At 40.3% G+C, this 25831-nt stretch overlaps 1 protein-coding gene across 2 annotated transcripts in view; it reads left to right on the top strand.

Annotated features, from left to right (window-relative positions):
- Positions 1–25831, top strand: part of PDE1C (phosphodiesterase 1C) — a 414729-nt gene that overhangs the window by 230520 nt on the left and 158378 nt on the right. Inside the window, exon 5 of one of the 2 annotated variants that reach the window (XM_068404897.1) lies at positions 5331–5393. The exons of the other annotated variant lie outside the window; for it this stretch is intronic. Coding sequence (XP_068260998.1) covers positions 5331–5393 — 63 coding nt within the window. The remainder of the gene's footprint in view (positions 1–5330; positions 5394–25831) is intronic. 2 annotated transcript variants of the gene reach the window in all.

The raw sequence follows: 25831 nt of genomic DNA, 5'->3' as shown, positions 1-25831 counted from the left end.
GAAAAGCAAACAGCTTGTTGCTGCTTTTCCTTTAGACTGTCTAAGCCATAGGAATGGTTGTGACTTCAACTTTCTTACAGATCGCAGTTGTGATTTTTTTAAATACTTTTCTTCTTCCCCGGCAATACTGTGAAAGTTTTCAGGTTGTGATGACAAACTCTCCGTCTGGGAATTTCTGCACTAATAAACAATGGCGACAACAACTTGCTTTACTTCATGTTACAGCTTCAATTTTAATGACTAATGAGGCATGAAGAACTTGAGCACTGATCTGTTTATTGACAGAGCTTAAAGACACCAAGGAGTGAACTGATAGTAGGTATCATTAATCAGCAACCTTGTTGCTATCTCAAGCAATCCTGTGTTTTAATGACCTTTTTAAAGAAAACTGTAAAAGCTGGACCAGATAAATTCATCTCCAGTTCTGTCCTAAAGCTTGACAAGTTGCAGGTTGGAAGGCTGACAAGCACTGCAGTTTTCAGAGGCAAGAGCTTTATCCCCAGAGCCTGAAGGACTCTGCCCTCCACATGCACAGAAGTCACCTAGAGGAGGGCAATGCTGGATATCATTCAGTGTCAGGGTCCAGAAGGATTGTCACAGCTACCTCACATTGCACACCTGGAAGTGGTGAATATCAGTGTGGAGATAAAAGGATACATGGAATAGATGAGTCTGTCCTGGTTTTAAAGGGAGATGTGAATCAGCTGGAGGCCCAACAGTTTCCAGCAGAGCATTTGTGTGAGGAAAATCCTAAATACCTGAAGGTTTTTACTCTTTTGGGACCAAACCTGAAGAAGTTTGGTGATGGCAGAAACAGCCTCTCCCAAACTTTTTGGAACTTTCTGAATGACCACTCCCAAGGCATGTGACTGGCTTTTTCTGATGCAGACTTTGTGATGTCTGCATGTATGTAACTGCCCATTCTTAATTTGGAAAACTTTTGTTATAATAAGAGCAGACTTTACAGCATTCACCTCCTTATTCTTCCAGCTTTTTGTTGGAAGGACGTAATTAGGACAGCATGTTTCTTCAAAGCGTCATATGCATGTGGATTCAGCAAAAGTTTTCAATCTGAAATGGGAATGTGCTACCCAGGTATCAGGTTTTATGAGCATATGATGGATTTGTCTCTGTGGAAAGATTTTGGGTCAAGGAACAGACCTAGAACATTATGGAAAGCATGAACTCAACAGGAAACACAAAAATGTAATATTTTTGCTTTGAAAGAAAATTATTAATGTTTAGAAATTACACTTATTTTCAGTGGATTAATAAATGGCATCCATATTTTGGTCAGCAATACACAGAGTGAGTCTTTCAGTTGTTGCTAGATTTGTATCAAGGGAAACCAGAATGGCGCCAAATGAAGTTGGTTTAACTACACTGTTAGGCATTACTCTTCTGTAAGAAAGACATCTAACAAACATTTTGAATAAGAAGGCATTTGAACAGCCATAACTATGTAATACAGCTTTTAATAAATCTATGTTTCACTTCAGCAGTGTTTCCCCATCCGAGGATTATTTATCTTGAATGAATATAGATTACTAGTGTTCTTCTGCAATGGAGTTGGAGCTCAGTTCACTGAAAAGTAGAAAGCTTGTTATTTGATCAGAAAAATAGGTATCGCAGTTATTAGGTGTTAGCTGTTTCTCAGATGTGAAGAAGGATTTGTAAGTCTGGAAGAGTGTCTTCTAGCTCTATCAGTTAAGATCCCACAGATGTAATCTCAAACAGAGGACTTTATTGTTGACACATATACATCCTACGTTGTTTCACAAAACCATGTGGTGTCTGGCTTCAAAAGGGCATGGGTCTTCTGTATGTCTTGTGTGCCAACCCACTGCAGATGCTTTGGATGCCGAGAGCACTTCAAATGTCCTGGCATAGGTTTGTTTAGGTGACTGATCGTCACCCTTGTCACTGTGTGAATTCAGCAAACTGGGTTTTGCTGAACAACCAAACTTCGAGATGCTATAGAGACATCTTAGGTCAGTATCAGGACAAAGGTAGTATCAAAATCATACATAATATTGGAAAAGTAATAGTAATAGGAGATGTGATCTGTGTGTGAATACGTATTTGTAGGCAAAGAGGGGAAGGAGGAAATGAGTGGGCAGTACTGGGAAAGCAAGGGTGGATTATAGGGCTGTTCAGCTTTGCACGATATGAAATCCAGTCTAGTTGCAGTCAAGGCTGCTAAGTAGTTTATAGGAAGTCAGTTTGATGACTTAAGTGGTTTTCCCAAGCATATCTGTATCACACAAGCAGTACCAAGCTATGATGCCTAGTCTAGATGAGAAAAAGATGAGTTTAATGCGTCATATACCTTATCTTAGTGGATGTGATTAGAAGTCATTAAGAGGACTCTCCAGTGCAAGGAGAAACACAGAATTCTTTTGGCTGGCTAACACATGGAGACTAAATGTGCTCTGTCTACTCCAGTGGCTTAAAGCTTGTTAGGTAATATATATATTTTCATTCTGTTATTTGAAAACCATTTTATCCCAGATTATATACAGCATTGTTGTCTGTTTTCAGGATATGTTGGTCATGGATTTCAACACAGGGCTCTTTCAGGCTAGTGTGAGGAGACACTGGCACAAAATTTTCTGGGAAAGGCAAGCATCTTTCATCTCAAAGAATACCTCTTAGGCAATTCTAACAACCACGACCTTCTCGCAAAGTGAAAGAATGATCAAGCAAATAAGTTAATGTTGATTAAACACTATTCAGGCTAGGAGTGATTTATTTTTAAAAGTTGATGTTTTTGAAGCACAGCTTTTACGAGGAGAACTGTACAGTAGATAATTGCTCAGGTCTAAATGCAGCTCTGTGACTGTATGAATGCACACAGATCACATGGCAGTTTCCTCGCACACCAAGCGTGTGCACAATGAGAAAGCTTCCAGGAGATCATCTTCTCAGAAGTGTTCTCATTACACATTTACAGTCATCAGTGAAACTAATGGTTGTGACTGAAGATACCATAAAGCTGTTTTGCCTCTTGCCCTTTGGATAAGTTAACTGTCTTCCTTCATACTGACTGTTTCTAAGCCGTGCTAAAGCACACTTTGTAGACAGCACACAGTCTGTTTTGTAGTGTGTGGATACGGCTCGCTGACTACTCAAAACCTCTGATTAAGATTATCCTTGGTGAGAAATGGAAGAAACCCATGCAAAGACTGTGTCCTATGCAGCATTTTTCCTTTCCCTGTGAACTACTTACTCTTGTATGGGACTGCAGCACCTCATTCTGTCACTTACTAAGAACAGCAGTGACGTATTATTTTTCACAGTACACAGAGATAAAATAATCTCATTGTGGTAAGGTCGCTTGAATTGTCACTTCACATTGCCATTTCTGAGACATTTGTTCAGCATCTGTTTACTGCCTGGGTCTTATCAACATTTCCTAAGCTGTACTGTTTGGAAACTTTAGGGTTGAAACTTTGCCAGTACTGCTGAATAGTTCCAGTAATACTTTTTTATTATCTGCTTTTTTGACTTAGCATATGCCACAGGCCACGTGGAGAGTCTCAGAAGGGTTCAGTAGCATGATGCTGGTATCCTATCCAAAGGATACAGCTGTAATAAAAGGGGAAAACCAACCTAAGCAACCGGGTAGATTATCAAACAGAGTGACTCTATAGGTCTTCAAAGGATCAAACAGCTCATCAACTAAAACTTACAGTGTCCTGAATGGAAATACATACTTGTTTTAAAGTTGCACTGGTTCTGTTTTTCAAGTAGGAATGTTATCGTACAGTGTGAATCATCACAGAGAATAGTAAGCTACAGAACTTGCAGAAGGGAAGTTATGTTTGCCCTTTGTGGAAAAATACATTTGCAAGGAAGTATTGTGGTTTCGGTAGCGTGAGCTTGCCTAAAAGTTGTATTTCCCCTCTGCTATGTTTGATATGTTTAACATTCCAGTCCTCCTATTTGTTTGTTTGGGGATAATCAGCAGCAGGTTTGTGGATCTGTGGGAGGTTTTTCAAATTATCTGAGGTTCATTCTTAGTGTTAGTTCAGAGTATCTCTAAACCTTAGCTAAACAGTTTATTAAATTTGATAGCTCACTTTTTACCACTAATTTTTGGTTTTAGTCATTAAAATTATTTCTTTAATCTTTCCTCATCTCATATTCAAAAAAATGTTTTTAAATGCCCTGTACATGCTGCTAGTCTAGTAAGATGTCATAAAAATTGGTCTGACAGATGTTTTCCACTTACTTGCCTGTTACATTATAAACTCATGTTATGTAACAGAAATAAATTAGAGGGGAAATATCACAGAATCACAGAATGTTAGGGATTGGAAGGGACCTCAAAAGATCATCTAGCCCAATCCCCTGCCGGAGCAGGATTGCCTAGATCATGTCACACAGGAACACGTCCAGGTGGGTTTTGAATGTCTCCAGAGAAGGAGACTCCACAGCCTCTCTGGGCAGCCTGTTCCAGTGTTTGGTCACCCTCACTGTAAAGAAGTTTTTCCTTGTACTTATGTGGAACCTCCTGTGTTCCAGCTTGCACCCGTTGCCCCTTGTCCTGTCAATGGAAGTCACTGAGAAGAGCCTGGCTCCATCCTCATGACACTTGCACTTTACATATTTATAAACATTAATGGGGTCACCCCTCAGTCTCCTCTTCTGCAAGCTAAAGAGACACAACTCCCTCAGCCTCTCCTCATAAGGGAGATGTTCCACTCCCTTAATCATCTTCGTGGCTCTGCGCTGGACTCTCTCTAGCAGTTCCCTGTCCTTCTTGAACTGAGTGACCCAGAACTGGACACAATATTCCAGACGTGACCTCACCAGGGCAGAGTAGAGGGAGAGGAGAACCTCTCTTGACCTACTAACCACAGCCCTTGGTGTGGTTAACAACACCAAGTTAAAACAAATTTGTTAAATACTTTGTTATTTGGCACTCCTCGGATTATGAAGCAATGTTTACTTCACTTAAAATACTGAATCCATTCCAGGCATGAATAAAACTTTGAAAGATATTATTTATGGAAAGAAATAGTAGACTTCCTTCATGTTATAAAGAAGGATTTTTAAAATGTTAAGGGTCATCAGTCAAACCCTCACTGAAACTTCACAAGGCGCTTAAAAGGCTTTGTTTGTTTTTTTTTTTCCCCCTGTACAAATGCACAAGGACATCTAACAGTCAGTATTCAACTTGTTAAGAGTTACATCTTGTATATTGAAAAGTACAACATATGCTGTTCTAGCCTTTATAAAAGCATTCGGAGTTCGGACTTGTTTCTTACCCTACAGAAAGGTACTGTGATAAATTCTGGAGAGCTGACGGACTTTCTTTATTTCAGGAGCTTGTTATGGGAAACAGTCATCACATTTGAGCGACTCCACAGTCTGATAATTCACGTACGGTCAGTCACTGTGTGCGTGTGTGGGTGTGGAGTGTAGCAGGGCAGGCAAAGGCAGGACGGCAGAACTTTTGCTTAGGTTTTTGAGAAGAGCCTGTTTATGTGCCTTTACAGAGAAGGAAATAAATAGACAGGATGAAACTCTGGATCTTAAAAAAAAAAAAATTCTACTTATTTCAGTTTGAGCAACATTTCCCAATTAGACTTTTGAGCTGATTGCTAAATGCCTAATTCATGTTAAACATGTGCAACCAACTCTCTTAGGCTAGGCTTTTGGTGACTGGAGGTCTCTTCTCATCTCTTTCTTTCTGTCCTCCCCCCAGCCTCCACCTCCCATAGGCTATAATTAGGACTGGACAGGATGACTGTAAGGATGTGAGCTCCCATACCATGTACATGACAACTCAAATGCCAAGATTCTCAAACAGAAAAATTGTATCTTAGGCCCTCGTCCAGACCTCATGCTGGATCCTGGTTGCAAAATAAACCTCCAGATAAACGGATATTTTACATCTGAATCATAAAACAGAGAAGCAAATGAAGGCTGGGGTGCTGAGGTGTGGAGATGGAGCTAAGGCTGGAATTGGGGCTGTGCTGGGAGACTGCCATGAAAGCCTGCCTTAGAAGTACTGTCTTTCGTTAATTCTCACAGTCTCAACTTTTCTGTGTGCAGCCTGTCTCGCACTTTAGACGTCTTCTCTTTCCGTTTTCGGTTAACTCGGTATATGTACTGAGTTAATTATCTCACAGAGATAATAGCTGAAATGTGGAGTGGCTTTCAGGGTGGAGTTATATGCAACTAATATAAGTGTTTTAGATTAAACTGTGGCACACATCCTGGGTTAGATAAGTAATATGAACAGTCCCCAGCCCTGGAGAGAATTAACAGTCTAAGGAAGACAGGTCTAAAACAGCAGGTCACACTGGGAAACCCTGAGGAGTAAATGAGAGGAACTGGAAGAATTATTGCTTGCCATGCACTTGCTATGAGTTCAGTTACAGCCTGTTTAGTATTATTAGGGACAGTTGTTTTCACTGTAGTGTTTAAGTGCTTAGTTAACAGGTCTTGTTAAGGGTGGAATTCGTCTTGCCTAGTTGTATTTGTCTGCCAAGGGGAGATTTAGTGGAAGGTGACTCTTCTGCAAGCGACTGTACAGGGAGCGTAAGGAGAAAACCTTGCACAAAAAAGTAAATATCTGTTTAGATGGCCAGTGTTAGGTGATGTGACTCCAGCCCTGCTTTGCCCTGCTCAGTTCTACAGGCAATACAAAAATAAAATAACACAGGCTATGGGATCAGGACTATGAACCTGAGCCTTCTATCTCATAAGGCATGTTGTGCATTTATTAGGGAACTTTTTTGTTGAATAACTTAAGTGTAGGAGTGTTATCCTAATTTAGTTAATGGCAGATTATCTGGAGTTTAGTTTTGTACTTCTTTGTCTTAAATATAAGCCTCTTTAACACCTCTGTCTCATGTAAATGCATGTAATTTTTACTAAAATGGAAAAAATGTCCATAATTGCATGCACATGGATAAATTTATCTACCTTTGACTACCACCTTTTCCTTGCAGACAGATCTATGATTGCTATGGAATTAGAGGATTTTTTTCCCCAGAGTCCCCCAGGTTGGAAAGGACTCAGGAGGTTCTTTCTCCAATCTCCTGCTCAAGACAGGCTCAGAAATGAGCTCAGACCAGGTTGCTTGGGGATGTATCCACATGGGTCTGGAAAACCTCCAAGTATGGATCCTGCACAAACCCTCTGTTCTGCTGCCTGGCTGTCCTCAGGGAGAAAAAGTTCTTCACCCCTGGTTGGCTTGAGTGCTTAAATCAAGAATTTATCCTTGACACCACCCAGAAATATCCTGGATGGCCTGAGTTTGGCCATGCTGCCATTTGAACTGCTCCTTCAGATAGAGGGCCAACCCTGCTCTTTGTTTTCCCTGTCTGCCTTTCCTGAAGAGTATATATACCTGTCCATCACAGCATGCCAGTTGTGCAAGCCATCCTGCCATGTCTGTTACTCCAACCATGCAGCCGTTCTGCATGTGGAGCTCTAGCTCCTACTGTTTGTTTATGAGGCTCACATGGATAAGCAGTTAAGCAGTTAGAGAGTAATAGTCTGAAGGCTGGAAAAGACTCAACAATTTCTTTACCACATCCCGGATAAGCAGCAAATCTGAGACAACAGGTCAAACCAACAGAAGGATTCCGCAGAAAGGAGTCTCCAACAGCTATCACTCCCATTTTCTTCTTTATACAGACACTTGTTTGAGGCTTAGCTGGCTTTGATGCCTCCCCTGATTCAAGGTGACCTTTCTCCCCTGTTTCCAGAGCTAGAAGTGGAGATGAAGCCCCAGATGTCTCGCTAGAAATGGCAAGTTTCTGTCTTCCCCCATCTTGGGACTTTCCATTCCTTGAGGGTAGTCTCTAGATTTCTCTCCCACCTTGCAATTCAGGTCTTGGGTTCTTAGCTCTTCAGCGTCTCTGCAAAGACCATATTGATCTCTTGTTCATCCTCCCTGATGGTGTGCATGCTCACCTTTTATCGCAGCTCCTTCACCTGGCAGTTGAGTGCCACAACCACAGCATACCTCCCACAGGGGAGGAAACCACTGTTCCCAACCTCAGGGAGAGGCACCAGGCCCTTCTTGCAGCCTGAACAGAGGCACCCTTGCTCAGTAGTGCTGTTTGGGTCAAGGCTCCTGAGGTACCAAGGCCACTTGCTCCAGCCGGCGTTGGAGACCACATGGCACATCGCCACTGTTAGTGCACAGTCTTCAGCAGAGGTTCTGGGCTCCTTTGCACTCCTGCTGCAACCACTGCTGGGACACTGTTAGCAGCGATTTGCCTATTGATTATATAGCTTCTGCCAAGCAACAGTTGCAATAGGCAGTCTTTGATCAGGAGCCTGTTGTAGACAAAAGCTATGGGTACTCCCAAGTCAGAAAGGAGCAAACAAAGGCTGACCGTTGGAGCTGGCAGAGGCGAAAAGCATACAGCAGACTGCAGAAGTTAACCCTCAACAACAGCAACGAATCACCAGATGTTTCCTGAAGAGTTTTTCTGAAGAAGTAGTCTGGAAGTTGCTACAGGTCTGTTAGCTACCTCTATCCACATTTGCAAATATTCTGTTATCTTCTTGCCTGGGAACTATCTTGAATGCAAAAACAAGTAGCTGAAGAGGTGCAAAGAGTGGAATCTCCTAAAAAAACTTATATCAAAAGCTATTTATAACGAGCCATACTGCATTATCACTGACAAGTAGTGAAGAGATTATATAGTTTTGTGAGTACTGTATTTCAAGATGATGGATACAAAAAGGAAGTGTGCATGTAGTGCTCATGGCAGGGTATTTCCATATTCCATATCTGAGACCTTGATTCTCCCACTGCGTTGAGCATTGAAGCCTTTGGCTTGACCAATTGGGACTTTAAGCTTTGGTCCATTATAGTTTTTGCTGCAGTTAATCTGCTTTAATGTTATTTAACTGTGGTTGCTCCTGTGGTGTTACAAATGTGAACAGATATTGCAGTGTGCAGCTTTTCTCAGTGTCTGCCTTTGACAGGAAGGAGTGGATCTGGTGTATTGCATCTTAATAGATCTTCCTTCAAAAGTTAGCAAATCAAGGAGACGCAGACTGCCCATGCCTTTAGAACTAACATCCCTGTATTGCTTCTAGACATTTATAGTGCAGGAGAGATATAGCATTTTTTGAGTTTCAACTGCATCCCATTCTGGGATAGCATGGACTTTTCCCTGCTCCTGAAATCCTGCAAATGTCATTATTAATACCTTTGCCTTTGCAGTAAGTCTGTGGTATGTGTGAAGACATTTGTCGTTTCACAGTACTCCACCGCCATTCAAAAAAAACTCACAGCAGCAGAAACAGTGCACAATGTTGTTTTCAAATTTTCCTCCCACCTCAGCTATGGCCTGTTTCTAGTTTATCACCTCTGACTAGACTGATGGAGTACTTGAAAATCTCTCTTAAATGGTACAGAACTGTTTTCCAGTTGGTTAAATGGAACTTCTGTCAGGAAAAAAAAAAAAATCTGCTTTGGGACAGCCCTGTGAAGGGGACAGAGTAAGTTGGAGGATACTGGCTGGGAGGTTAAGTTGCTCAGCTGATATACAAGAAACTCAAATTCAAGGATCTGTACTAGGTTGCCATTTTGCTTTCACAACATGAAGAGAGCTCAATTTCATCCCTTGTTGGCATTAGAAGTAAACTTCTGAAGCCTTGATTTTCTTTTTTGTTTTTCTTTCATGAGTCAGTATTCTTGTTTTCCAAACAGCTTAGTCCATGATAAGCTACTGAGCTTTTCTAGTCCTGGTACAAAATGATTGCATCATGTACGTATCAGTCTGAGATACGGACTATGAATATTCTTCAGATGTGCACAGTGAAATTTCTTCTAGAGTGCAGTGGCAATAACTGGCATATAATGGAGGCAATGAGGATCAAAACCACCTGGATATCCACTTACACGGGCAGAAATAATGGAGTTGCTTTTGCAGGGACTTTTTCAAATTGCTAGCTAGCGAATTCTTTTTAATGATGGCTCTAGGCTTTCCCAGACACCTAGTATTAAGGATACATTGTGGCAGTGCCGGGCCAGGCTTTTGCCATATACTGAGTCAAATAAATGAGGTGAAATAGCCTTTTTGGTTTCGTGTTGGAGCTGTATGTATTCTGCAAGGGTATGTATCTTGCAAGTGATTCATAGGTTAAAGACCTCTGAATTGGTGCCTTGCCTTTTGTCCCCTTTTGCATGGGGATGCTGACTCTGGACAGAATTCCTGGAAGGACAAGCTCTGCTTAGTATGCAAAGGTAGTTGGGAAGCAAACAGGTGATGGGACATAATACTTAAAAGACTGAAGAGCACTTTTGGGAAATGATGGGCCTCCTGCCCTGTAAATATTGCATTTCATGGTAACTCTCTATGATATAAAAAGTAGAGCAGACAGAAGCGGATTCCACAGCCAGGTGGCGAAAATGATGAGGCCTCTACGTGAGGAAAGATTAGAAAGATGGAGAAAATCTTATTTAAAGATGAGATAAATCAGAGTGGATATTTTGGTGTTCTAGAAAGAGCCACTGAGATAGAGCTGGCATTAGCTCTTTCCTGTAGTATAATGACCAGAGGGGAGAAAAGTAATTGAGAGGCAATTCTTTCACTTTGAGCAATATAACTGCATCCTATCAAGCTGCGTATTTGTTAGGCAAAAAGTTCATTAGAATTCACAGTGGTGCTTGCTGCTTCTACAAAGAATGAGAATATTTTTACCTAATTTATATATGAGAAGTATTTCCAGAAGGCCATGAAGTCTGTCTGTCGTTTTACTGATCGTTCACTTTATGAGCACTTTTTTGCCACAGTTTGTAGATATGCTCCTGTCTGAAGGGCAAGATGTGCTGAGTGAGGGAGACAGCTAAGTAGTTCAGCAGTTGAATGTTCTTCTTAAATCTGTGTCTGAAAGTGCTATGAGAAAGCCAAATTAGCAGAGAAGTGAATGAGGAACAGAAAGATTATATTGTACCTATGTTCATTTTACATTAAGGTATCCAGAACAGCAGTGTGAGAATGCAGCCCTAGGGATTGTTAGAAGCTTTTAAGATGATGATGAAGACTCTATTAATATTCTGCATGTTGTTTTTTTTTTTTTAGAGTATATTTCTTTTCTTTTAAACCTCTCTATTAGAGTAAAAGACATTTTTTGTAATTTTTTCCTTTTCAATATACAGGATGATTAGAGAAAATGAACTCCTCTTCAATAACTGTGTAATCGTTCATTGTCATTCAGATATGAATTTGATACAGGTGAGTGATTTTTAAAGAACACGTGCGTGAATTCCAAAGTGAAATGTATTTCTGCAGACTGATCTAAAAAATACTCTTGTTTTTTTAATTGGAGAAAGGGAGAAAAAGTGATGAGAAAAAAGGCTGGCAGCTTGTTAAAAAACACAAGTGATCCTACACTATTTTGATTTAATTGTAGTGCCTGCAAACTTTTTTGATTAAAACTTTTTAGAAAGAAAGTAGCAGTCACAAAGAGCTGAATGGCTTGTGTATGTCTTTAGCTAATACTGGATGGGAGAAGGATGAAATGAAAAGACAGCAAACCCACATCAAGGGAAGAAATAGTCTTAGGCAAGAAGAAAAGGAAAAGTGCATGTGTTTGAATGTTTAACTCATTTCTCTGATGGGCAGTAGATTTCTGAACGTTTCGGATGAATTCCTTAATTTGGAGTTGATTGGATTGTATTGCGAAATGCTCTGAAATTTCAAAGCTAGTCACTCTTTCCAGAAAATGACCACGGAAATCACTTGTTACATTTCTAATATGCTTTGGCTTTGAGTCACACTGAGTTCCTCTCATTCGGGCTCCCTGGCACCTTAATACTTGTGTAGTCCTAACACTATAAAGGGGGCTTCATGCAGAGTGGGGCATTATGCATCCACAGCAGAACGGCAGAACCTGGCCCTTGTCTTTTACTAAAACATGCACTGACTTCTGTTCAGGGTTTTGATGTGTAATTTCGTAATGGGCTCATTGCCTCCAATCCAGATTATGTCATGGCACAGACTTGGGGAAGAGAAGGGGAATTCAACCTATTTTCAACCTATTTTTGGGATTAGATGTCTGTAATCTGATTGCATTGGCTTTGAAGGGAGGTTTATGCAGAGGACTTTTGCACAGTGAATGCATGATGGGTATGCAGATGGTCTATTAATTTCCTGCTTTGGGATGAATCAAATGAAATATTTACCTGACAAACAGTCCCAATGTGTTGGAGAGAGGTGACTGCTAAACTAGTAGTCAAGTGATATTTTATTGTACTGATCTAGACAGAATACCATACATAATTGCAATATTAATGGCCTGTACAGTAACGGGCAGAGTCTGGGGAGGGAGAGGTAGTATATTTTATTGGACCAAAGTGTGACAGAAAATTAAGAAGCGTTTAGACAAGCAAGCCTGCTTTCAGGTACGTCTCTCTACACTACTCTACCTCTTCCTCCATCTATCACAGCTGCAAAAACATTGCTTCCACAATCTGGAGTAATAAGGTAATAGAGGGGTAGACCACTTCTTTTTGGCATGGAAACAGTTACTGGGTAGAGCAGCAGGGGTCGGTGCAGATGATTAATCTATCCAGCTCGCATTATTAATGTTGCAAATGTCACTCCTTATTCGTGTCACCCACTTGAGCCTGTCGCGTCCTTTTGTGCCAATGGTTCTGAGATCAAGTTTGACATACAGTGTGCGATAACAGATGGTCAGCTGAAGGAAAGGGCTGGGAAAACATTGCAGCCTTCTTTGAGGGACATGGTTTCTTTATCTCCAAACATTGTTTACTTTTTCCATGATTGCTCACATGTTGTAGAGTACCCATCTAAATTAAGCTGTCTAGGGGAAAGTCTGCGCGTTTGAGAGGATTGAGTACAAGGCTGGGATTTTCAGCTCGTGACTCTGTGAAAAGCTCATCTGTCACCCATGAACTGAACCCCTCTCTACTGTGCTCATCTCCTTCTGAAAACTGGAGATGGGTTGTTGCCAAGTAAACTCAATGTTTGCTTGTAGGGAATGACCTGTGGGGAGCTATGTGGTCCACAGACCTGTATGTGCTATTTTCACTCTTCCACTCTTGAAAACTTGTCAGGCTAAGTCTGATTTTTATTTTTTTTCTCAAATGCTGAAATTTTTTAGTGAATTAACTTTCAAAAGTTTCAAAAGAAAAAAGTATAAAATGTCAGTTTTCATGTATGCACTAGGGGAGATAAATTTTTTTTTAACTTCCATACACTTTGTGGGGAGAAAATAAGAGCATGTTGGGGAGAGAAAGGGAAAAGGAAATACATAAGTTTTCCTCTCAAGTCAGTTTTAGAAAACATGCATGTGACTCATTTTAGGGTTGACTGAAGCCTCTATGCTCAACATCCAGTTTGTGCTCTGTTGTGCTAGAGGCTGTTTAAAAATGTTGTTCTAAAGCATGTCCAGCTTGTCCAGCAATGCCATGGCTGGACAAGACAAATGAGAGAGTGGCTGAGGAAAAGGAGGGGGAAAGGGTAATAGAAATGGCTGCATGTGTGCAGTTTTCAGGCCCCTCAGTGAGCCTGCCATGTATACAGATGTTGCAGTTTCATGTTAATGCTCAGTGAGGTGAAATCTGGAGACACAGTATACCTCATTCTTCTTCAGAGTTTTACATCTTGACTGGAGATAAATTGATTCGTGTGGGCTTAAAAATAGTGGTTTATGGCATAAATATCCGTTAGGGGAGTTTTATACATGTGGACATCTGCTATTGACTACCTTTGAAGAGAGATTTTGGATGGATTTGGACATTGACCTATATTAGGATAGCAGTTCTTATTTTCCCTTGTGGCAACTGGAGAGAGGCAATTCTCATGCAATACGAATGCAAACTGGGTGAGTGAGGATTTCTTTTATATGAACAAGAAATTGTACATTATAATGTTCTGTAAAGGGAAAGTTTAAGTCTTCTCATGCAACAAAATAGTTCTTACATGCTTAGGATCAATTAGGAAAGAAAAGGTGATGGTTTGAATAGATATTTTTATCAAAAGGCCTAGCAATACTTTGGTAATTAGAATCCCTGTGAATTAATAACACACAGATCTGCGCAACATATTATTTTTTCATGTTTATAGAAAATCTCTTAGTGCTGCGATCTTGCATTTTACTTTCCCTCTTTTTAGTCAAGAGGCCAAGGAAGCAAGCACTCAACTCAGAAACAACCATTTATGTTGAAAATAGATCTTCCAAACTGCAAAGGTTAACTTCCTTAAAAAAAAAAATTGTTTACTCTCCATGGAGAACTTGATTTGAAACAGAGTAATAAAAAGGTAGAGTTTGCATTTGAAAACTCTTCTCTTCCCATGGATGTACCAGTTCTCTCTTGCAGTTAGCTACGTTATGTTAAGTGTTTAAGCTATTGCTTATGGCCAGTATAGAGAAGCGTAAAGACAGATCAAAGCTACTGATGACATTGTATCCATAGTCCTATGTATCTCATGTGAAGTTTGCACATTTTGAGAATTGCCACCAATATACTTTTAAGTTGGCTCCGTTATTTTAGAGATGGTTTATAGACATGTCTTTTAGTCCTACAACTTCTGTTGAGATGTCAGTCTTCTACATTTAATATTCTTCCTTTTTTATTAACAGCAAGGTAAGGGTAGGGCTCGCTGAATTTTATTGTAGTCTATGTTTGAATAGAAAACTGGATTTGGGGCTAAATATATTTTCACAAAAATGTCAGTTTGCTGTGGAAATTAAAAACCAAACAAACAACGAAACAAAAGAGCAACTGCTCAAAGATTTAGGCCAAAAATCTTCTTTTGAGTTGATAGCCAAGATTTCCATTTGGATCCTCTTTCAATATTACTGGAGCTGCTCTTTGTTGATTTTAACTTAGCAGTGCCTGGGGGGTCCCAATTAAAATCAGAGATGCGTAGTGCCAAAACTGTGACAATGCGTACCAATGTGTGCTGTTCCTTTCCTGATGAGTTTACATGCAGTCTCATCCTACAAAACCAGCTTTCCAGCTTTTCTCCTCTCTTCTTTTACTGCCTTTTACCTCACGAAAAAAAGATCATTTTTAAAAGCCCGTATGCCATAAATGTTGAACATACTTGTCCTAGGCAGAGCTTAAAAAAACCCAAACGAACAAACTTTAAAAAGTTTTATGTAGAATACAACACTTAATTTCTGTGAGTTCCCTTCACTCCTACTTCTACCTTACTCTTACTTCCTATTTGAAGACAGAGACTTCCTTAAGTGTTATTTGATAAGCAATCCAGCTATAATAAATTTGCAGTGCCATCAATTCATTGCATTATCAAAAGGCCAATTGCTTAATGTACTTGAATTAGAACTTGCTGCAGGCATAGCAAGGAAGCAACTATGTGATGAATGGCACTTACAGTTAAAATTGAATAGACTACTCTGGAAAGGTACATTGGCATTTGCTTTTTGCTTTAACTGCAGAATTGTTTCATGAAAAAAAGAAAAGACTGAGAGGCTAATAACAATTGGCTTTGCATAATATTGTCTTATCCTTGCTATAAATCTTTGCCAATATCAGATTCACAGGACAAAAAGCTCCCAGACTCCGCAAAGCTCATTTGTGAAAATACCAAGCCTTGAGATTCTGAAATGAGGCTGGCATTAAAAAATGCTAAATAAGCTGCTTCATTTTTGATGTTATTGCAATATAGCTTCTTGTCTCTACCCACTCTCTTTAGGGATCATGCACACAGAAGGTATAGTTGCAAGATGCATTGAAAAATGAATATAGTTTATTTTAAGGGTTTTCTTCATAGACAAATAAAATGTTATTTTCTGGGGGGCAAGGTGGTCAGGTGAATAAGGTATAGAGCTAAGAACCACAACATCTGGGTTTCACTGCTCTTCCTCAAATCTGTTCTTCGTTCATGGCAAGACCCTAAAGATTAATATTAACAGAACCCAAATATTTCTCACCTAAATATTTGTATATATAAATGGACTTCCTTTACTTATTATTTTTTATTGATTTGAGCAATAGAGCACATACTGATGTGAGCACTGTGTTTGAAGGCCCTACAGCTGAAGAACATTGATGGCAGCACCTTTCACCTAGGAGCCTCAAAGAACACTATAAACCCCATCTGACTGAGCCTCAGAATCCTCTTTATGGGACACTGATGGTGGAGTGTCATCACGAAGTCAGGGAGACTGCTCTGTGGAAGAGCCACATGACTTTATCGCATTCATGCAATGAGTTAGGAAGAGACTCAAGAATGCAAAAGTCCTCATTACTAGTCTAGCTATTAAGCACATGCTGTCAGTCCAACTTTGTGGAGTTTATAGGAACCACCATAAAACCAGAGTAGAACTTATATTTATGAACTGACATGCTCATACGGCCCACTCCGTGTGAATTCACATTGCTGCTTGTGAAATTTGCCTACAGAAAATCACAGGGCTTGCTAGTAGTAAAATTAACAAAGGCTCCACTCACAGAAAACTGGGGAATAGTTTTTTTTCTACCTTCAATAAAATGGAAATGCCTTACTTGAAACCAAACCAAAACCTCATGATTTTTCTTATCCACATGCATTCTTATTGATAAAATATTCATTATTGCTTGTTGTGTAACAAGAAGAAATAAAATCAGTAATATTATTAATCATTTCAGTTACTTAAGTAATACTGTGTTTAAGACCAAAGTGCCTTATCCATTCATTGAAACGAATTTCTGTTTTCTATATTAAAACCGTATATACTGCTAATCTAGCTAGTCCTGATACAACTTCTGTCAGGATTTTCTTATGGTCCTCAATTGTAACATGTCCAAATGTACCATCTTTGTTGAACTTCTGAACTTTTGTTTTCTGTTGAAAAAAACTCCAAAAACCTATGAAAGGAGTTGATTTGCATTTTTATGTCTGTCTTCATTCTGGAATAGTAAAATTTTGTGAGGTTATTTTTTCTTGATACTTTTATATTCAGTCAGGCACGTTCATGCTAGTACTTAATATAAAGGAGGCCATGTTGACCCTCAGGAGTTTGAGAATGCTTTCTGCCTATCTCTGGCTGTGCACTTCAGCCGAGTCCTGTTTCATGTAAAGATAAGAGTTGCATGCCATCCTTCCCCTCGTGCCTGGGCTTCCATGCAAAGGGCACTCTGGTGTCGACCAGGAAGTATTTCCTAGCAGCTATGGTGTGCATCAGTCTGGCAGTATGTGAGAACTCTTAACTCTTCTAGTCTGAGTTTCTCCTGCTGATTATACCCCCATAGTCTGTGTTATTTCTTTACATCCTGCTCTTGACTTTTGGGGCGTGGGCTGTGGCACACATTAGCAAAACAAAGACCAGCAAAAAGGCACTGAAACTAAATAGGCCATCATTTTTCTTAGTTTCATTTGGCAGATGTGGTTTGCTTGGGCAACACCAAGAGAAAAGTGGAATGCCACTTGGCATTCCCATGCAGTCCTGCTTTTAGGTGTTTAGTCCTGATATACAGTATACGGCTTCTCACACTCCAGCACAGACCCTGTCTTGAACAAGAAGAACCAGGAGTGAAAAAATGAATGGTTATTTCCTAAGGCTTATGAAGGGCTGTTAGAAAACCATCAAAACAGCCTCCTCCATGTGAACTGAACCAGATTTAAGTTGGCAGAAACCAAATGACAATCCATAATTTACCCAATTCCCTCACCCACCCATTCTTCCACACTCAGAAAAACCTTAATCAAAATATTTGAAGGTAGTTGACAGAGCTGAAAGTGAGTAGCTTCAGTCAAACAAGAAAAAATTGGTGTGATGTTCCAGATCCTTTGCTTCTATAAATGGGCAAGTTATATCAGTAAACTCCAGTGGAGTTTAGCTATTTTACATTGGCTGAAAATTTAGTCTCAGACATTTTACATTGTACTAATTATGCATTAGGCACTGCCTTATGGCTGTTCCAGCTTTTTGATGGAAACAAGTTTTAGAGCTTTGGTTTTGAGAGTGCAAAACACTGCAGATAAAACTGCCACAGTAAACTCAGTCACTGCTTGCTAGGAAATGGGAATTGGCTGCTATTAAGAATAGCTGCATACCACCTGGAGACTTGAAATATTGGAAGGAGTCATCTCTACCAGAGGAGTTTATGTTTAGTGGCTGAGCTGTATGTTCTGGTAAGATGTGCGATGAACCCTCCTGGCCACATTTCTAACTCATGAACCCAGCCAGGGTCCAGCCAGGACCCAGGCTTGAGCACTGCCTTTTTTTCCACCCAGTAAATATCAGTATGACTCTGCTAGTTTTAATCAAGTAAATTGGAAAAATTACTATTAATCTAGTTGAATGGTTATAGTTTATCTGATTTACACAGGCTGTAGTGGTAACTTTTTAATTCATAGCTGTTTGTGTAGCTGCTTGGCTTTTTTCTGCCTTGTGCCTTTTGTGTCTTATTTTACTGTTACGCTTTTATTCTAGTTATCCATTTCAGATGGCAAATGCTGAGTTATGGGGACATGTTTATGACTTATTTCATGGATATAAAAATGATGCTAATGCAATAATCATCAGATATAACAAATATTTATCAGTCATATCACTATACCTTTTCAGTTAAGGTAAAAATTAAGCATGCTCGCTGACAGAAGTATTGCCTTTTAATTTCCCCCTCAAAACATGGAATCATTAAAATTAGGTGACAGAAAAATCTTATAAGAGCTCTAAATATCTACCAAATAAGAAGAAAAAAATCAGTTCCTTTTTCCCTAAAAATGTTCAGCAGAAAGCCATTGAGTTTCTTATGGATCCTCTGTCCTACTTCTTCTGCTGGGAAATGTCTTCAGTTATGGATGTCAAAATAGAGATGAAACCTGTGCTACTGGGTATGCTCTGAAGGCACAATGACGGTATGTTACTGGGATGACAGATTCGTGATTATTTTTCACCATACTTTATAATGTGATGTGTGTGTTTTTAATGGACACATATGGTTTATTTTCATCCTCACTTTCTATCCAAGCACACCAAACGTTTGGTCTGAAAATTTCCTCTATTCATGACATATTTTTCCTTGGGCAGCAGGTAGTATCTAGTGAATGACAAATGATCACATCATGGACGAAGCAGGCAGGTGGCTTTTTCTCATATGAAGCTGTTCTTTTTATATCCCCTCTGTCTTTCCACTGAGAAAACATGAATATGTATGCACAAAACTAATGCAAGCTCAATCTACCAGAGTTGGGGAGCGGTTGCTGCCTGCGGATACGCAATTCCTGGACAGAACTGTTTTCTCTCTCGAGGGATTCTTTGTCACAGTGAAGCAATGAAGCTTTCAGCTTGTCATTGGGAGGGAGATGAGGATCCCTCTGGCCAAAAATGGTCAACGTGCAGTGAATGTCATTTGTCCCAAATGCTGTAGGAGTGAATAATTTTTTTCTTGTATAAAATCTATCCCTTCCGAAGAGATGACTCAAAACTCTTGTCTAATTTGTAGTTATCAAAGTCCTGTTCCTGAATGCAGCTGCAAAAAGCGCTGTACTGAGCAGAGGGAGTCCTGTCAACAGGTAAGAGCAAGGGAAGGCTAGCTGGGGAGGGGTGGATGTCCTCAGAGAGAGCTAGAGCTCCTCCTGCCCCTAGTGGGAGGGTTTATACATAGAAAAAGGCGGAACTCCAGAATTTCTCAGCAAGTTCTAGAAAATATATTTCAGCTTTATACAGAGATTTAAAACAAGTGTGGGAAGGGTCTGGAGGAAGGCAGATGTGTTGGTTTTGGCTCTCATGGGCTTTGGGAAGATATCTGGCAGCATGGGGAAATTAAAGTGACATCCTGAAGATCAGAAAGCTGCGCAGGAGATCCCAGGCCTCTCTGACTTCCATGCCAGCACCCCATGCATCGGCCATGCACGTGCCAGTAGGTGCATGGTATAGAGCATAAATAGTCATATGGCACTGTAGAGATGGTGCAGAGCAGGAGCGTCATGCAGAGCAGATGTCACTGGGAAAGTCAGCACCGCAGCCCACTGTTCCCTCCTTGGCATTGGCCTTTTGTGCCCAGAATCCTCCTATTGCGCCTGATGGTAGCACGTCCTTCTGACAGGTGAGCGTAAACGCATGCAGATTGGAAACCTGGCTGAGCATCAATCAGGTTTATTCAAGAGTAGCGCTTCTGACTGGGAGCTGGGTGAAAAGTTGCTCTGTCGTGAGGGTCTTTTTTGCCTACAGTTTACCTAAAAAGTTGTCATCTCTGTGCGTCTTGACCCCCTGGTCTCTAGTATTGCACAAAGCACTTGAGGTAGTTGGCTGTTGTTCGTGTGGCTTAACCATGGGTAACAGAAGTTGTTGCAGCTGGGGAAATAACTACAACAGGGCTTATAACTAGCAGTAGCACTGCAAATGTGCTAGGCACTTTCCAGTGCAGATCCTGCCCTAGAGACCCAAGGAGAGGAGGGAAAGGGACTGCCTAGGATCAGAGTGATGGCAGGCTCACTTCACCTTAGGTACACAATTTTCCTTCCATAATTTAATGCTCTATCTTTCTCAGTTTTGCTTTCAGACAAGAATGCATATTTATTATTCATGCGATGAATTAACAGTACTGATAAGTGGAGGGCTTAATAGATAGTGCTTTCTGGAATTGTAAAATTAATGCTCCCTGTGAAAAAAAGATAATAGTTTTGAAGATGGGCTTAGTCCTTCTGCATTCTGAATCATCATGCAAAGCAATATATGCTGTTGTTCTAAACTTCCATGACTGTCTATATTGTTTGGGGAAAAAAATAGGATGTCTAAGAGCCTCTGAATATGCTTAGCATGTATTCTGCATTACACATTCAAATGGCGTATTTCTATTGTAGCAGGATTGGATCCATGTTTTTTCCTCTTTTCTGTTTCTCTTAAATCCTGGAACGTGATGTAGCAAAAGAAACAGATCTTTTTGGACAAGTTGTTTGTAAATGGTACAGTACAGTATATCCTGCAATTTAACATGTGTTTACTTTAGGTGGGCTGTTTATGTAATGCTTTGTCAACACTGTCTCACATTATTCTGTGCTGTATTCAGACTAGATGATTTTAGACTAGTCTCTTAGCATATTTCACTACAGCAAATGTTTCTCTTAAATTATTTCTTATTATTTTCTGAGCAACCAATATGTTCTGGGAGGTTTCACTGCAACATATAACTCCAACAGATTAACAGTGCTTTTGCTGAGTTACATTTATTACATTTCCTGAACCTCCTTTCTCCCAATAAAACAGTATTTTGACTACAGATCTGTTTCTCCACCTTTACAGGCTGTGGTGTTGCTGCTGCTCACCTCTTCTTAACTATCTGTACCAAATAGTTCAGTCTAAGAGAGTCTGCGAAAGATTAAAGTGTTCCTACTGAATAAATGTTGTGCAGCTGTGGACATTTCATGCTCAGAAGAGTCCTAAGGCTTCCTATTTAGACAAATGGTATTCTGAAAGCAATTGCTGCTACTCTTTGCCAACACCCAGTTCTGAGAGGTAACAAATAGCACTTTGATGCTGCCGGGATCAGCCTTTATGGTGCCATATGCCAGCCAATTATCTCAGTGTCATTAGGCACAGAACTAGTGTTTCCCACATGCCCAGATCATGCAATTAGTATATTTATGGGAAATGGGATTTCAACGTACCAAAGAAGAGTCAGAGGGTAGATCCAGCTTGTCCAGCCAACTTTCAGTTTGCCAGGAAGAAGCAGCTATGCTGATGGTGGCTACCACAACCAGAAGTGGAAGCTCTTAACTCTGTGTTGGTCTATGTGTCCTAGAATCATAGAAAAATGTACGTTGAAAGGGACATCTGCAGGCCATGTATTCCAAGCTCCTGCTGTATCTCCTGCTCCCCCAAATTTGATGTCATCCACAAACTTAGAAAGGATGCGTTGCATCTAATAATCCAAGTCACTGATAATGGTATTCAAAAGCACCACCACCACTACGTTCTTGGTGTCTTGGATCTAGCCATGTCTGTGTAGCACTCAGAGTGGGCTAATTTCTCCCATTTTTGAGTGAATTTGTAGCATGTTTTGGGAGAAGTGTATTGTTGCAGCTCGCCTGTGTCCAGTACCTAAATTTAAAGGTAGTTCAGGTAGATCTGCAGCATCATGAACAAAGCCAGAGGGAGCTGAGGGTTGGTGCACAGCAACGAGAAAAACATGGTGCTTTCCTGAGACATGCTGGTATTTTTCTGAGCAATCGCCACTTGCATTCTTTCTCCTTCTGAGTTGCCTTTTCCTCATCTACCCTTGGATACCACGTGGTTTTAAGGAGGCCAAGTTATTTGTATTTATATTTATAGAAGGAGGGAGAGGATCTAGGGAAGTCTGGGGATTTCTGGCTGCTGTCAGTGTTACAGGAGAGGAATCCAGGTTAGGGGAAAGCTGTAGCTGCGTGACTCTGAGGTGCAGGAAGAGGAAAATGAAAACATTGGTGTGGGATGCAGTCTGTAAAATACAGTAACCATCAGTGGACCCTAGGTCTCCCCTAAGGGAACCCAGTAGACTCAGCCTTATGATCACAGAGTTTTGTCCTGAAAAGGGTTTCTGACAGAAATAGTTGCTGAACATGTTTTGATCTTTGCTTGCCTCTGTATTCCGAGTGTGGTTATTGAGGAACCTTTTCTGTGATTCACTTAAAAGTTGCAGCAAAATTTAGCCTGAGATGAAATAAAAATCTGAAGCTATTATGAACTGTTAGGTGAATTATGAAGGACAGGCAAGTCTTCCTGGTCTCTGTCTAAAATCAGTGGGAGGAGAAAGAGAGGAGCTCTTACAAAGGATGCTTTGAAGAGCTACTTTAAGTTTCTCCTCCTGCTTCGATTTGCCCTCCCCGGGAACCTTCTCCTTTCCCCTGATTATGGATGATTATGCTCATTATGCCAAAGCTAGCCTTTGTGAGTCCACCCCCAGCCTTCATGATGGACAATTACCACAGCTCTGTTATCAGACTGGCTGGGTTACAGCAAGAGAAGGCATGGGCTCCTTGTTCCTCCAATGAATCCCCTCTTTGTCAGGCCATGTTGATTTTTACTTTTCTCTGAGCTGTTTGCCTCTTACTTAAATGTTTGGTAATTGAAGGCTGTTGTGTATAAATTAGCAGTTGTATTATGATTATTTATTGTGTAAAGCCCCATTTATTCCCAAGGAACATCTTAACTTCCTGTTATGCTTCTGCATCTGTTGCTCATTATAGTGTTTTCTAGTTAGATGTTTCAGTTCTTGGAAACATGCGCCCTGAGCACATCTATCTCTTTGTGCATGGAGAGGGTGCACAAACAAAATCCTCTGGGATTTTGAAGACATAGTATGTCAAATTGGGTGTTTCTGTGAGCATTTCTAACACCAAGTAACTACTGTCCTTTCTGACCATCTCTTTCAAGGATAGCTGTCAGACACAACAGCCTTTTAATGGGGCCAATACAAGTGTCCTCTCTGCAACGTTTGAAAGTAACCTTTTCTGAAACTGGTGATATTTTAGGAGCTGCATGACAGAGGTGATTTTTTGAGAGGCTCACTTATGCAAGTAACCTCAGTGCTGTCAATAGATGTAGCTGTCTGAGACAGCTTTGGGCTGTGGAGCTACTACTACTCTAACAATTGCAAGAAAAAATGAGGCTTTACTGGAAGCTGAAGCTTATGTGTGTGCTCCCATAGTGTTTCTTGAGAGGTTAGATGCAGCCCTGTAACAATGAAAGGTGTTACTCCCCTCCCCTTTGCGTAGTTTGTTCTCTCCATTTATGTCTTTCTAGGGAATGGTTATTATTTCAATATCTCTCTCTCTGCTCTTCTAATCGTACCTTACTAGGAAAATAGCATTCATTAGTGCTTGTTCACTTGTTGTAAGGATTGGACTCAAGATCATTACAGAATTACTACTTTGCTTTAACAGGGATGTCAAACCAGTATTTCTCTCACCATTACAAACTGAAAAGCTTTTGAAGGCTGGTCTTGCCAAGCTGTGAGAGCAATTTTAAAACTAACAGGAATGTAAATTATGTAAAACATTTCTCATTTGTCCTGTCCATGAAAAGCCAGCATGCGTTCATACGTGCTGCAGACCTGTTTTCAAATCTCTCATTCCATCACCTATTCGCTATAATTATTATTTCTTTCTGAGCATAATCTTTTGAATAACTTAGTGTAAATAAGTATATTTAAGTCTGAATGGCAGGCTTTCATATCTTTCGTAAATCCTTTGGTCATATGTGATACATATAGAGGGGAGACCACCAAATGTCACAGACTCTAACCTGGCAACAAGTACAAAGCAGAAGTCAACAAAGCATTGGTAAAAGAATATGATTTTCTAATGAGACGATGTGAGTTATGGCAAAGCTAACTCTTCTTCACATTAATCCCACATCCCTTCCCCTCCTCATTGCTTTAAATTCAGCATGCTCATGTTCTACTGCTGACACTTTTGCAATCCTTTCTTTCTGGTTAAAATTGTGTGAATAATTAGGTTATTTCTGGTTTGCTTTTTTAATTCCATTGCTGAAGAGAAATATTTTGGGGGAAAATGATTTGTCATGCCAAAGGAAACGTTTTGCTTAACTCGAAAGGAAGCACACTGCTTCTGGACCTGTTTTGCTCTTCCAAAATACAGTGGACTTTTTTTTTAAATGGACATGAAAACGTTTTGCTTTAGAAATAATATGGTTTTGACTTGTGAGAAATTTTTGGTTATATTTTTGCATATTTCAAATTAACCAGAATTTCACATCAGTTTTCTTCCTCTGGAGTAGCACTTAAGTGAATTAATTCTCAGTTCAAAGGGATTTCCCTGCTCTTCTAATAATTAACCCACACACTTCTTATAAAGCTACTGACAGGTTACAGGAGCCTTCTCCTCACCTGTTTCACCTACTCTGTCACTTTCTTCACAGTGCCTCCATGCAGCTCTTCAGGAGCTACTCTGACCACTCTTGGTCCATCATTTTATTTTTTTGTAGCTGTGAAGATAAAAAGCCTGATAGACTTGGAAAGTCTCCTCTCTCTCACCTTCAGGCTGAGGAGGGATGCGTGGCTATGACGCAAAGCTCCCTGCACTGCACCATCACCAATTGCAGGCTGACCTCAGGTGGGCAGCCTTCCCTAGCAGGGAGAGGGCACTCAGCTCCATCCTGGACCGGCCTGCGCTTCACTGCACATAACTTCTTGTTTGGTGATGTTTTGTAAGGAGAGCTCCTGTCCTCTGGAGCCTGGGCTGAGATCCTTGGATCTGTTTCACCTGAAGGTGACTAAGGAAAGCACTCTCCAGTGAAGCACCCAGTCCTCCTGGCAAACTAAGATCTGTTTCTGCAAGCTGTTAAGAGAGAATTCCCACTGGAGTCATTACATCTGATGTGCCTGGGTTTGCTGTCATGCCCTAGTATTTTTCCATATTAAGGCATGCAGTTCTCTGAAGTGTTTTTCTCCTTATAATATTTTCCGTTCTCTTGTTGAGCTTCCTTCTTTTCATGTTACTAGACCCATTTTAATATAGTGGTGTATTTAACTGAGAAAGCAGATTTATAGATCTTTCAGATGTTATGGTAACCTGTCATTTCAACTCCTAGTCAGGTATCGATTTAGTGACGTCTTTCTTTTTTATTAACCGAGCCATAATCTAGCTTCTTCCATCCCTTTAGTCATAAATCGTATTGTTTGGAACTAAATAGAAAAATTTCTTCCTTTCTCATCTTGCATTAGCTCTCTAATAGTTTATGGGCATTTATTACTTACATATTCTGTTTTCTAATTTAATTACTTTACTTTCTAATTTTCCGTAATGGGCTCCCTCCTTTTAATTTGGCTGAATAAATTACATAGTGCTCTGTGAGGACAATTCCTAATAAGAGCTTATGATCAGGAAAGGGACTCTCTGAAATGACGTCATAGTTTTCCCTTATTTGT

Source organism: Nyctibius grandis, chromosome 7 (assembly GCF_013368605.1).
Source record: "Nyctibius grandis isolate bNycGra1 chromosome 7, bNycGra1.pri, whole genome shotgun sequence".
Taxonomy (NCBI): Eukaryota; Metazoa; Chordata; class Aves; order Nyctibiiformes; family Nyctibiidae; genus Nyctibius; species Nyctibius grandis.
The sequence above is the reverse complement of the archived record's forward strand: the minus strand, read 5'-3'. Positions and strand labels throughout refer to the sequence as shown.